Source organism: Euprymna scolopes, chromosome 15 (genome assembly GCF_053919585.1).
Source record: "Euprymna scolopes isolate OS-2025 chromosome 15, ASM5391958v1, whole genome shotgun sequence".
Classification (NCBI taxonomy): domain Eukaryota; kingdom Metazoa; phylum Mollusca; class Cephalopoda; order Sepiida; family Sepiolidae; genus Euprymna; species Euprymna scolopes.
The window spans coordinates 111970120-111984244 of NC_136496.1; the positions used below are offsets into that span (position 1 = coordinate 111970120).

Below are 14125 nucleotides of genomic sequence, written 5' to 3' on the forward strand. Positions count from 1 at the left end.
ATATCCAACATGACATGATTAATGCATAATGATATCCAACATGACATGATTAATGCATAATGATATCCAACATGACATGATTAATGCATAATGATATCCAACATGACATGATTAATGCATAATGATATCCAACATGACATGATTAATGCATAATGATATCCAACATGACATGATTAATGCATAATGATTTCCAACATGACATGATTAATGCATAATGATTTCCAACATGACATGATTAATGCATAACGATTTCCAACATGACATGATTAATGCATAACGATATCCAACATGACATGATTAATGCATAATGATTTCCAACATCACATGATTATTGCATAATCCTAGGTCAATATTGTGGCAAAGGTACTGGAAGAGCATCTCACTTTAGATTTAGTATATATATATATATATATATATATATATATATATATATATATATTGAAATATAACTTTTTGTCATTTATTTTCTATATTGCTCTGTAATTACATTGAGCTTCTTAAATAAAGATTGATATATATTATAAGAAAATATATTTCTACAGAAATATTTGTTACCAAGTAAGATCTATGACTTACTTGTAGTTTCATTAAATACTTTTGCAAGCAAAATCCGATCCCGTATTTTGCTAAATCTTACCCTCTGATGAGAAGGAAAGTATTTCTTTGAAACTCTGGATTAAGGACTATCCCCTTATTTTGTGCTTCCTTTTTAAAATTAAATGTTTTAAACTCTTTATCAAAATGTTTTTTTAACATGTTTTATTAACTACTTGTTCTTATTATAAGCTCAATTTCCTATTTGGTTTTATTGAGCTTTTACACTTGGTTGAGATCACTTTATAAATATTAACTCTTCAATATTTATAATATACTTTAGTTTTGCCATCTTGGATTATTTGGTAAACTTAACTGTAAGTAATTTTTATTTCATTATAATATGTGTGTGTAGCATTAGGCTTCAAAATATCTCAGTATAACGAGCATATAACACCCCCTGTAACTGTGTTTCATTATTACATTGACAAATATATATATATATATATATATATATATATATATACCAACATAGCACACGGATATATATATATGTATATATATATGCTATGCATACCAACATATAGCTTTTTATTGTCTATAATTGCTATTATTATATTTAAGTTCCACCATACCTGTTGACTACTGCACAATCACACTGACACACCGGTTCTCGCCAGATCACAGAGGTTAAGCAATGCTGAGCCTGGACAGTACCAGATCAGATTTGGAAAGGCTAGGCGCTGTATGTACCTTCTGTTGAACTTTACAAATATTGATAAGTCTAATCTTAAAAAAATAAAAAAAATTCTATATTTCTTTAACTCTCTTCTAATGTGTGTGTGTATATATATATATATATATATGTTTGAGATGTTCAAAAGTCGGGACTAATGAACACAACAAGGTTTTTTTCTTTGTGGCGTCGATGGGTTCATGGTCGCCTGACAAAGTCTCATTGACTGAAACAGATGGCTGTTTATAGCGACCATATGTAACTGTTTATCAAATAAAAAAAATAAAAAAAAAAAATATATATATATTTACACACAGTGACTCCCTATTTTTAAGTGCTTGTAGTTTATTACTAAAATATGATTTGTACAAAAATGAATATAGGAAAGTGTGTAGCACAAGATTTTATTAAGAATTCAATATGGGTGCCAGCATTCGCTACCAGCTTTACAAGACACCTGAGAATTAATTTTAACTTTCATGTTTGCAGATGCCAATTGATATTTACCTTCAACATGGAAGTTAAATTAATTTTCTGGTGGCTTGAAAAGCTGGTGGCGAAAGCTGATGCCCATATTGAATTCTAAATAAAACTTGATTCATATTTATTTCTTGTACAAATTATATTTTAGTAATAAATTACAAGCATTTGATAATAAGAAGTTACTTTCCAATCAGCTTATATATATATATTATTATTTCATATACATACACATATATTATAAAGGAATATAATATATTATGTATATATATATTTTCAATATTTACTTCAACAGTGCTCAATATGCGAGTATGGTTTGGTAGTAGTATGAGAATATATACATGGCAAGTAAGCTACAAAGCAACATTTATGTTTCATTCCCAAAGGAAATCATCAAGCAATGGTCTGATGATTACCTCAAGAAAATATTTTCATACTACTACAATGTATAGTATATAAGGAATTTAAGAAAACCGAAAATGCTAAATATGGCAACCCTAATTTAAACATGATGAGGGAGTCCAGCACCAATTAAAAAAAAATAAATAAAAATAACCAATACTCTAATAATAAAAAAAATTAAATACATTCTATTCTACAGTGAAATGTTGAAAATATATTCAGTAACAGATAACAGATTACAAATCGAAAAAAAACAAAACAATCAAATAATTATAAACAAACATTTTTTTAAATAGCACAGTGGATAATAGAAATAATTTTGTCTTTTATAAAAATTATGAATTTCTTTTTCAATGTATATGAATTCATGTAAAATAATGAAAAGATCATTTCGATAATTTCAATAAATTTTAAATGAACAGCTGATTATTTAAGGCCATCTTCATCTTTTAGAAGAGAGAAACAGAAACTGTTTAACAAATCAAGTTATAAACAAGTACAACTGCAAAATTGGCAGAATAATATGCATTGAACCTAAGATGGGGGAGTGTATCCGATATCAACAGTTCGGTTCAAATTAGATAATAAAACAAAGCATAACAGCTTTTCTATAAACTTGACTTCTTACCTCCACCAAGTAGGTTATGTTTTTTGTCGAGTTTGCTTGATGGATTGCTTGTATATAGCTTGGCGTCCACATTGCTTAACCAACCTTGGTCAAAGTATCGGTTATGGTCCAACTTAGAACTGATTTAGTTTTAGGGGATCTAATCCCAAGGTCAAATTCATGGAAAAGTCATAATTTTGACGATAACTTTGGTTCTGTTCATCATTCCTACTGTAGCTAATGAAATCCTTTAAAAGGTCAGTCATGGTTGAAATTTGGATAGAATTTTAACTTCTGACTTTTCCAAATTTGATATAGAGAGCTGACATTCTTTGCTAAACAGTAACCAGCATGCAAGAATTTCATCTAGATCAGATAAACAGATTGTAAGTTAGCAACGTTTCCATATCATAACTTTGGTAATACTTCATACAATATAGAGAAGATAAGACTTTTGCCCATCCTTACGTAATCAGGTAGATGTTTGCAGTCTTGACTTATGCTCTGAGTATTGTTATGTCTTCTTTTCTATTATAAAGTCCAATCTACATGAACGCCTAAAAGCAAAATATGATCTTCTGCCAGAAATTCTGTAGCTCTTGAAAACTCATAATAACGGCAGAGTTGTAAAGAGAGTATTGAAAAGTTTCAGATTTCTTTGTTCATTATATTCGTCTTTTGAATGCATGAACATTTTCATAATGTTTCTATCCAAATGCAAGGGAATGTGCCAGTGTTCTCGCATATGTAAATTTAATTTGACCTCATTAATCTGATACACATTTATAGATCATTAAAGAATGATAGTCTGAGTGGGATCAAACTCATATACCAATGATTTGAAGGTCCTCAATCTGGGGTGCTCACATCCCCCTGGGATTACAGGAAAATATTCCAGGGGTGAGAGGGGAGAAAAGGTTTAGATAAAAAACAGAGTATTGGTTATATGTTACTCTTGTTTTTTTTGTTTTTTTTTGCAATGTACAAATCTCTTGTTTTTATCTTAGGGTTAAGTGTTGTTATTAAGTGGCTCTTAAATACATGGCTGAATAGATTTAATGCAACCATGCATTTAACTAAGTTCAGAACATTGAACAAGTTATTGTTATTTAGTTATTAGTGCTATTTCAAGTAATGCACATTTTTTTTTAGGTTCATTCCAATATTTATGATTTTTTTTCTTGGTTATATATGTGATTTTCCTTGCAAATTATATTAAAGAATAAAGTTACGATTTTATTTTGATAAAATATTAGTTAAAATGAGCAACATCACTCCTCGAACACAATATAAATTTTAAGGGGTGTGAGGTTGAAGGCAAATTTCTTGAGGGGTGTAGACTAGTGTTGGGACGATTATCAGAATCATAAAAATTATGTCCATTTACCAATGTCAACTATGATTTCTTTATATTTTTTTTATTGATTTTGTTTTAAAAACTTCCACTGCTGGTAGTAATAATAAAATGAATATTTATCGATTTTGAACTACCAGTAAAACTAAAATCTATAGATCACCCCACTCCCACAAGTGTTTTTACTAATCAGGGAAAAAATAACAATTTTATAAGTAAATATTTAGAGATTTATAAAAAATTCGAAATCTGTAATTGTATTGGAATCAAGAAAAATCTTGGAATCGTCCCATCACTAGTGTATACTAAAACAAAAAGTTGGGAATCACTGATTATACAGCAATTTAAGTGAAAAAAAACTGAAAAACTAAATGACATTCTAGAAATGTACTTTTCTTATAAAGCAAGGGAGAAAAAAGAAGCTTCATCTAACACTTTGTTTATTGATGTGTAAAGGAAGCACAAAGGCCCAAAGCTAGAAAAATAGAAATTGCAAAGCTGTAATGTAGTGTAATTTCAAGGCAAAAAGTTTGTTTTATTTTCTTTATTAATTGAAAATAATAAGTTATGTTAATCACGTTGATGAACAGCTTTCACATATTGAACAGATGATTATGTATTAGATGTTGTTTTGCAACTAATGCAAAATAAGGACCATACTATCGTCTGAATGCTGAGCCAATGAAATTGCAGCAACCAACAACGTTTAAGGAAACATTTATTTGCTATCATTAGATAATTATAAAAAATTAAATATTTATCTTTATTTGGACAAAAAAAAAAATCATTAAAAAGAAATTGTTTGCTATCATTTGTTTGTTATGTAAAAAACATTTATTGATGAAACTTACCTTACAATGAATGTTTTATTTCTTCATTTGAACTTGAATTTTCTTAAAGTTTCATAAAAATTGTGTAATAATTATTCATTGTATCGTTTTCATTTTTCTTAATTGATTTTACATTGAATAATAAGAAAAATATATTTTTTATTGAAAAAAATTGACCAGTGCAAAAAAAAAAAAAAAAGAAAAAATTTGTTCGGCACCTTTTGACAATTTATATAAACTGCTCGAAAAATTTTGATGATAGTACAGTCCTTATTCTGCATAAATACCAATTTTTTTTACTGGAAAAATATATGATAAATTTTGACACAACTCAACTTTAAATCAGACAAACTGAAAGCAAATTCAGATTAAAAGAAATCTTATTTGAGTCCTCCATCAATTGATGGCGTGTTAAAAGAAAAGATGTAATATTGAATAAGAAAAACAAAATATTGGATTGTATACTTGTTTGGAAGATGATACACAAAAATTAATTACAATTTGGTCAGCAAATTTTAACTATTTTATATTTAGATTTATTTTTACTCTTCAGTTGAATTTTTTCCAAGTATTAAGAAATTTCACTTAAAAGTGGGGTGGGGGGAAGAAAGTTTAAAATCAGCTGGACCTTTTCCTTTATTGAATGAATAAAACCATGTAAGGTCCTTTTCAAGCATTGCATTTCAACATTACGCCCCTACAGGAATTAAAGTTGTTTGTTGTTTAATCTGGTAGGCGCCCTTTTGGTGATCCTTCCAGACACGAAAACGCAGCCTACAAATAAGTTGTTTCATATTTTGAAAATTTCAGGACGAAACTGTTGGAAGACAGGAGGTTTATTCTGTTTCATGGAGGGTTGAGGAGAGATAATCACTGTTTAATAATAAAGAACGTTTTTCTTTAATTATTTTTTTATTATGAAGTTTCATCAAAAGACGGAAACTGAGAATTATCTGATAATGATTATCTTAAAAAAGAAAACCTTATTTGTTATTTAAGTTGTCACATTTATCTGGTATTGTTTCAGATTCATAGGTTGTGTCAGTATTTATAGATTTTTTTTAATGCTTCAGTTAAAAGACGACAAAAGAAAAAATAACTAAGATAATTTTTGGATTTATTTATTTTTTGTGGACTGTTATCCTCATCTTCATAGTTGTTTCACCACGTTTCACCCAACTCATCCTCTGGCCTTCTTCAGGTCATTAACCGCCACAGGATAGGAATGCTGAGTTTTGTAACTGTATCCCCAGTAATTACTGCCTTCCATAGTTGTTGTTGCCTCACCACGTTTTGGCCAACTAATCCTCTGGCCTGCTTTGGAAGGATTGAAACCACGATCTTCAGACAATGTTCACCTGCAACTGGAGAGACTTAATGCCTATCCACCACGTCACAGGCCCCAAAACACAGTGAAACAACAACTATCAAGATGAGGATGACGATCCGTAAAAAATAAATAAATACACAACTTACTCATCTGAAAGGATTCCAATAAAAATAATACAGGATAACTTTGTTTTTGTTTTTCTTAAATTGAGAAAACATCGATAAAATAATAAAATTTAAAAAATTTAGAACAAGTTAACTATTTTTAGTAAAAATAATTTTGAAAATTCAAAACAAACTTTTTGCGATTCTTTCTTATCAGTATTCCCTTACCCACTGTACTATTGTCACCTTGAATAGGTGGAAGTCAACAGAGGAAAAGAAGAAAAATTGATGCGAACCAGTGATTTACCTGGTAGCTTGAGTGCTGTCATCAGTATCTGAATCTGCAGCAACATCAACATCATCACGTTCTAACAAAACACAAACAACTTTTTGAATTATTCAACAGATTTCAATGACAATCGTTTTCAAACAAAATTTTTATAAAAACCATTTGGTAATCTGTAGACACAGCGGCCTAGAAAGAAAATGGCTGCTGAGTTTAAGTTTTATGTAAAAACTGAAAAAAAAAAAAAAAAAAAAAATCCTTTTATTGAATTGAATTTCGAAATTGTCAGCAAGCTTCATGACATGTTGGCATATTGTTATTTCTTTAGTCTGCACGAAATAATTGTCATAAACATTGTTTACAAGACTTATTGGATGCATTCTAAGAACTCAGTGATCAATTTCTTTCTAGGCCATTGTTTACACATTACCAAAGCATTCATTAATGTCAATCCTGTGGTTATATATAAAGTCATAAAAGAAACATGTAGTGTGACTAAATACCAAAACATTTCATTGTACTAAAGGTTTCAAAATTTTTAATGCACTTTTGAAATTCAATATCTCAAAAACTACTCAATGATAGACACGATTTAAGCATTTATTGTAAAAGAAAAACATGCTTAGATTTATAAGTTTTACCAAATCTTGAAACGATTTATGATGTTTAACTTTTTACAAATGTTCAACGTGTACACCATTTATTGTCTAACAACCGTCTAAGTGATAAAAGAGTTTTCAAACAATTGACATCAAGCTTCCTCCAGTTTCTTGCACTCAGTCAAAAATTGCTTTTGAAACAAATGACCAATGACTGTGATCGTACATACTCCAAGATACGAAATGACACTCTTTAAACTGTCAGAACAATTTTTTTTCAATTCTCATATCGTTTTGTTCTAGCTGAGGATGAAGCATTTTACTGGATGCCAGACATTCACCCACTATCTTACACATTCCAACCGAGAGATCTTATTAAGATTCTAAGTGTCCCTTTAAGTGCAATTGTTTGTATCTCTCTAACACTTGGTTCACTGGGTACATGTGCCACATAGTTTTTGAAATTCCTTTTCATGAGTTTGGGTGCTCTTGTAATTACTGGAATGATGAAAATCTTCCTAAGATTCCAGTTTCTTTTCATATTGTACATAAGACTTTGGTATTTCGTCATACATCCCCCCCCACAGGTCTGTTTAATCCAGTATCATTCGAAACACTAACTTCTATTATGGTTCATTCTTATCCCATATTGCTATGTCAGGTTAAACAGCTTTATTTTCTAGGTATATAGCTGTAGAAATTGCTTCAATAGTGTGATGATGTATGATGACCAAATAGCATGTGCATTACAAGATATGTAATAGGCAGCTGAAAATCTTAAATAGGTTTAACTGTACATCCAGGTCAGCTTCAATGTGAGTCCTTTGCACACCGTAGATCCCACTAATTATTTCACTTATAGATTGTTGAAACTATATTAGAACCTATATTTTTTGACAGGCAGAAGGCATTTCTTTTAGGTCTTAGTATGATTTTTCTGCAAGCATATATATATATATATATATATATATATATATATATATATATATATCATTCGACATCGTCAGGTGACAAGAGATCTCTTCATTTTTCTTTTTTCAATTTTTTTATTTGGCCTCCATTCTTTTAATTTGATTTACATTATCATTAAATGATTGACCTCGAATAGGACCAGAGTTTTTTTTTTTTTTGCCTGATGATGTCTTTTAAGACTGAAACAGTAAATTTCTTGTAGCGACTTATGGTAATTTTGTTGTTTATCTTCCACTTTTTATTGAGCACTATCAACAACCTTGTTGAAATTCAATGGTTTTTACTTTTGGATGTTTTTAACTTGGAATATATAAAAGAAAAGCTTAGTTCAATAAATATAACTTTAGTTATATTGCAAGGAGATTGTATAAAACTTTTAAAAAAAAAAAAAAAAAGATAAATAAATAAAAATTTACAAATTTCCAGGATATAAATAAAGCCCAATGGTTAACAGGTAAAGTCAAACAGAGTTCATATATTATAACACAATAAAATACAACATTCATTGCATAATCAATATTTTGTAAGCATACTCTGAAAATTTCAACCATAACTACACTACGTATCAAATTATTAATGAGTTTACATTTTTTTAAATATTTAAGGAACGAGTGAATAAAAATCCATGAAACTTTGAGAAAGTACTTACAATACTATTCCGTTACTCCAGTCAGAAAATAAAAATATTTAAAGCAGTATTAGCAAAACTATGGCAGAAGATAGGAATATCTGTTTATTTCAGTGTTTCAAGTTATTAACGAGGTTGAGAAAAAACAATGTACCCATAACTTGTTTATTGAAATAATATTCAAACATTAAATGAACTAGGAAAAATGCTCAGAACACAATAACTACATAGCAATTTCTACGTTGACATAATTACTAGGGTATACGCAATCCTTTTTTTGAATGATTTGTAAAAGACGTTGTTCCACAGAATTAGTCAAATTTGTGATTTCGTCAACAGTTATTCCTTGCGATACCTCTTGGAGAGTATCCCACAACTCATCTTTGCTCTTAAATTGGCGTCCACTTGCATAGAGGCGTCACTTCATGATACTCCAAAGGTTCTCAATTGGGTTTAAATCTGGTGAATTCACAGGCCACTCCATTTTCTGTAAACCAGAGAACCCCAGTTGTTGCAAATACTCTTTGCTTTTGTTTGCTGCATGTGAGGAAGCATTATCCTGCATAAAAATAATGGTTCTTCTGAACATCAACCTTTGCTTCTTCAGCAATGGTTCAAAGTGCTCCTTCAGAAAAGCTATGTAAGCATTTGACGCAATTTTTACACCTTCTGGGACTCTCCATGGGCCAACTAAAGTACCTCCGATAATCCCAGCCCAAATCATTATCCCACCACCACCTTGTTGGTGCCTTAAATGTTGATGACGATGTCATCCATCTAGGACCGATCCTTTGCTCCAGCCATCTAGGCCATCAAGAGTGACATGCACTTCCTCCATGAACAAAGCTTTGGAAAAATCCGTTTTCATGTTGTCCTCTGTCCATTTCAATCGGTTTTGTATGCAATGTTGCTTTAATGGAGGCTTTGTCACAGGCTTAACAGACTTTGCCACTTCTTTCAAAAGGTGACATCGACTACTTTCTGAGACATTTTTCAATCCGGCTTGGTCAAAGACTTCTCGACTTGTCTGCCCAGGGTTCTTAACAACTTCACGTCTAATTTGGAGTAGAGAACGGCGTGAAACAACTCTAGATTTACCTTCATCAGCTCTCTTACGTACCTTTGTAGGGTCTTTGACAAAGTTCTTCACAGTTTGATGGTACATTCCTATCGTTTTCGATATTTCGAGGGTAGCTTTTGCTAGCTGTTCTGTAATAGTACTCTTTTCAGAACTACTCAAACCACGTTTACAGCCCATTTTATTGACGAAACAAACTGCCTTGTTAATAATTTGATGCAACTCAAATACTGTGGATTCAGCAATTACGATGACAAGTTGTTTACATTGCACGGAACAGTATAAAAATTTCACAGTATGCGCAGCTCATCATTGGCAACGTTTCCGAAGCTTTTGATACAAAACTACCGGTAAGTTTCTGAAACTGGTAAAAAAATGTTATCTCGTTAATAATTTGACACACAGTGTATATTTCTCGTAGCGTACATATTTTCAGAAATTTTCATTTGTTATCACTTTCACAGCAGGAGATCAAATTGATAATCACACAAATATCACCATCAGCACATAAATTCTTTATCGATTCGATACAGACAATATTTAATTGAATTATATATATGTTACTTAAATACTATACATTATTACGCCCATATAGCATTTAGTTCTTGTATGACCTATGATGAAGCATCTAATTATTTTTTTATAATTTGTGATATATATTGTGACGTTTCTACTATCAAGTGTCACCAGATTACCTTGCAATAGCACGCCACCATTGTCTTATTTCGTTTTGTCACATAATGTATTAGATTTTTTAGTCTGTGAAAAACAGGCAAAAGTTATAGCAATTTGACTTATTGCTGATTGGTTACAGTTAAATTTGTAGTCATTGTTGCATTAGATGGTAATCACAATACCTAATCGTGCATTGAATGGATACCATAATACTTAGTTTGATGAACCTTATAACAAAGGTTCACACAAAATTTTAGCCAGACTGGTCAAGTAGGTGGAACGAACAGGCAGACAAAGAGAAATTACATATATATATATATATATATATATATATATATATATATATATATATATATATATATACACACACACACACACACGTATACATAGAGATAAATAGATATACACACTTAAACGATTACTAAATTTTATAGAAACCCCCAAATCAATTTTAGTAAAAATTTCAATATTTTCGTTTTCCAATTATATAAATTGCATGAATGCGTCATTTTTTCAGAGATATTGATTCCTAAAATAGGTGAAACATTTTGAAACCTGTTTATTCACAACAATAAGAAAAACATGAATTAAAATTATCGTTCATTATTAAACGATTATTTATAGTTTTGTTTTAGAAATCTATTCAAACTGTTTGATTTCAGCTAATCTTTACTGTGTCAATTTAGGAGTGAATGTCAGGGGATTGTTAATTTTAATGTAAAAAAACTGAACATTAATTATAAAATTATGAATGAACAAAACTAGAAATATAAAAGACTTAAAGTAGAGTTTATTGAAATGATTGCAGCTAATCAATCATCAATCAGTTTATCAATTAATCAGCATGGCAATCAAAAAGAAAAGGATTGTCAAATGGTCAGGAGTTTATATAAGCATTCGTTGTAATTAGGCTTTAAGGATTTTGCTATAGAAATACACCAGGCTTTATTTGTTGAATATCGTTATTATGATTATTATAATGTTAAAAAAAGAAATGTAGTTTGCTTGAAGCATTGCTGGTGACAAGTATGTAGGTGTTTATGAAGGCTGATAGCAATGTAGAAAAAAAATCAAATGGTGACAAATATGAACAAAAACAATTGAATGCAGTAGTTAGGTTACGAATCTTTACAAAATTCGTTTATTTTATCTTTACTTTTTTTTCAAAAGATCTTTCACATATTGAATCAGTAAATATGGGGACTTACTGATTTTTTGAAAAATAGATTTTCTGAAGATTCCTAACCCAAATATTGTCTTCAGTTTGTTTTTGTTCATACTTTCTTTCAAGAGGATAGTTTTTCTACAATGCTATCAGCCTTCATAAATACCCTCATACCTATTGCAATTTTTTTAAAGCAGTAAATAGTTAATTCAAAGGTGTCCATTTTTAGTGAAAAAAAAGTTTTTTTTTTTTAATATTTTATTCATTAGAAGATTAGCTGAAGTTGTTTAATATGGTAATTCCTAGTGCTCATATGACTACCGGAATTTTGATATGCCTAGTTGTGATACCATAGAATAGTCTTAAAACTGTCTTATTCAGATATTTCTATCAGATGTAAGAATCATGTCAATAATACGATTACTAGGGCTAGGACAACAGCATATTCTTTTGAGTATTGAATGTGTATACGTTGGTATCTTATATGCTTTTATATAGAGTGATGTGCTTCTCAGTTAATTAACTGCGTCTATACTCGAGAGTCCAAACAATGATAAAAATATTCTGTTGTCATAGCCCTAATGATTACTGCATGTCCTTTGAAATCTTTCACGAGTTCTTGCTTGTATATTTTGGAAAATAGATTTTTTAGCAGTGGATTCTTTCATCTCGTTACTGCTGGTTGATTTTTTTTTGTGTGTAACTTGTAAAAAAGCAAAACAAAAAACTAAAAAAAAAAAAAAAAAAAAAAACTCTAAAAAATAAGTCTAACAAAATTCAACTACTGAAAGCAATACTACTACTACTACTACTACTACTACTACTACTGTTGCTACTACTACTATTAAAAAATCTTAAAGCCTTTTCTATTAATGTTTACTATTAGATTAACCATTCAAATATTGAATGATATGTTAGGCGGGGTGGAGTAAGAACTCTGGAAATAAAATCAAAGCTTATTTATGAATGAAAAGTAATCGGATAAAAATAAAACAAAAAAAGGCAAGTATAAAAAGTAAAAAGCAATATTAATAATAATAGAAAACGAAAAGAAAAAAAAGGAAAAAAAAAAAAAAATCAAATTATATTTAAAAGTGTTTTCCGGTTTCAAACAAATTACTTACCTTAAAAAAAAAGAATCATTTTCCACAATTAAACATTTTCAACTCCCCTTTTTTTATTTATAAATTAAATATAATAAAAATAATTATTTTGAAATTGCATGCTAAATATTTCAATGAAAATAAATTATTTTCTTTCCCCTAAAGAAAGCCAATTTGAACCAACGATCAAACATGCCAGAAAGGAAGCCCTGAGCAATTATCTACCCACTTTTTTAAAAATTGTAATTTATGATAAAAGACTATGAAAAAGAAAAGGAAAGCCATTCCAAGAAGATGAAAGAAAAATAAAAAAATAAAATAAAAAAATAAAATAATTCAACAGATTGATCCCTCAGTGATTACAGTGCAATAAAACATGTGAATGTGTTGAGAGAGATAGAAAGGAGTAAAACAGTTTCAGAGATATCAGTGTCCATTAGAATAAGGAGAGAAAAGTGATACAGGGAAGTTTTTGTTTCTTTTTAATTTGTTTGTTTTTATTTATTTTTTTAAGATTTATCTATTTATCTAAATAAAAAAAACTGATTTTCATATTTAATTTATTTCGTTTAAAGAAAAAAGTACAATTAAAAAAATTCCAATATAAAATTAAAAAATTTTAAAAAGTAAAATCCAAAACTGAATTTAGGAAAATAAATGTTATCTTCTTATTGTTGAGAAAATGTATTTATATTGCAAAAGACTGAAAAGCACTTTCATTCAACATCATCGATAGGGTTTTTGAGGTGATACGGCAAAGTTTTATTTATTTGTTTTTATTTATTTATTAATTTTTCTAAGATGTATCTAAAAAAAACAAACAAAAAAATAACAAAATTTCGCGAAATAAATTTGATCTTCGTACTGTTGAGAAAAATAATAATTTTGTTTCTTTAACATTAATTACTTCATGTGGCCAAATATCAAACTAAGTAATACGTTACTCGAGTTGAGCTTCTAACTTCAATGTGGATTCTTTTACCCCATTCAGTAGACCCCACTAGCTGTTTTGCTTAAAGCTCCTTGAGACTGTACATTAAGACTTATAAGCCCTGAAAATCGCTTTTATTTAACAAATATATAATTCAATAGTTGTTTCATGCTTATACAATCATCAGTGTAGGAGATGACAATCAACGCTGGTTGAAAGATTTGAATCCCACAACAATGTCACCTCTGGTTCCATTAGCAAGCATAATCATGTTGACACACCAGTTCCCATCAGATCACGAAAATTGAACA

General features: G+C 29.6%; 1 protein-coding gene across 50 annotated transcripts in view; it reads right to left on the minus strand.

The window, feature by feature from the left end:
- Nucleotides 1-14125, minus strand: part of LOC145294072 (uncharacterized) — a 616260-nt gene that overhangs the window by 11733 nt on the left and 590402 nt on the right. For all 50 annotated transcript variants that reach the window (XM_080141108.1, XM_080141084.1, XM_080141083.1 and 47 more), the window contains one exon: nucleotides 6685-6745. In XM_080141108.1, coding sequence (XP_079997234.1) covers nucleotides 6685-6745 — 61 coding nt within the window. The remainder of the gene's footprint in view (nucleotides 1-6684; nucleotides 6746-14125) is intronic.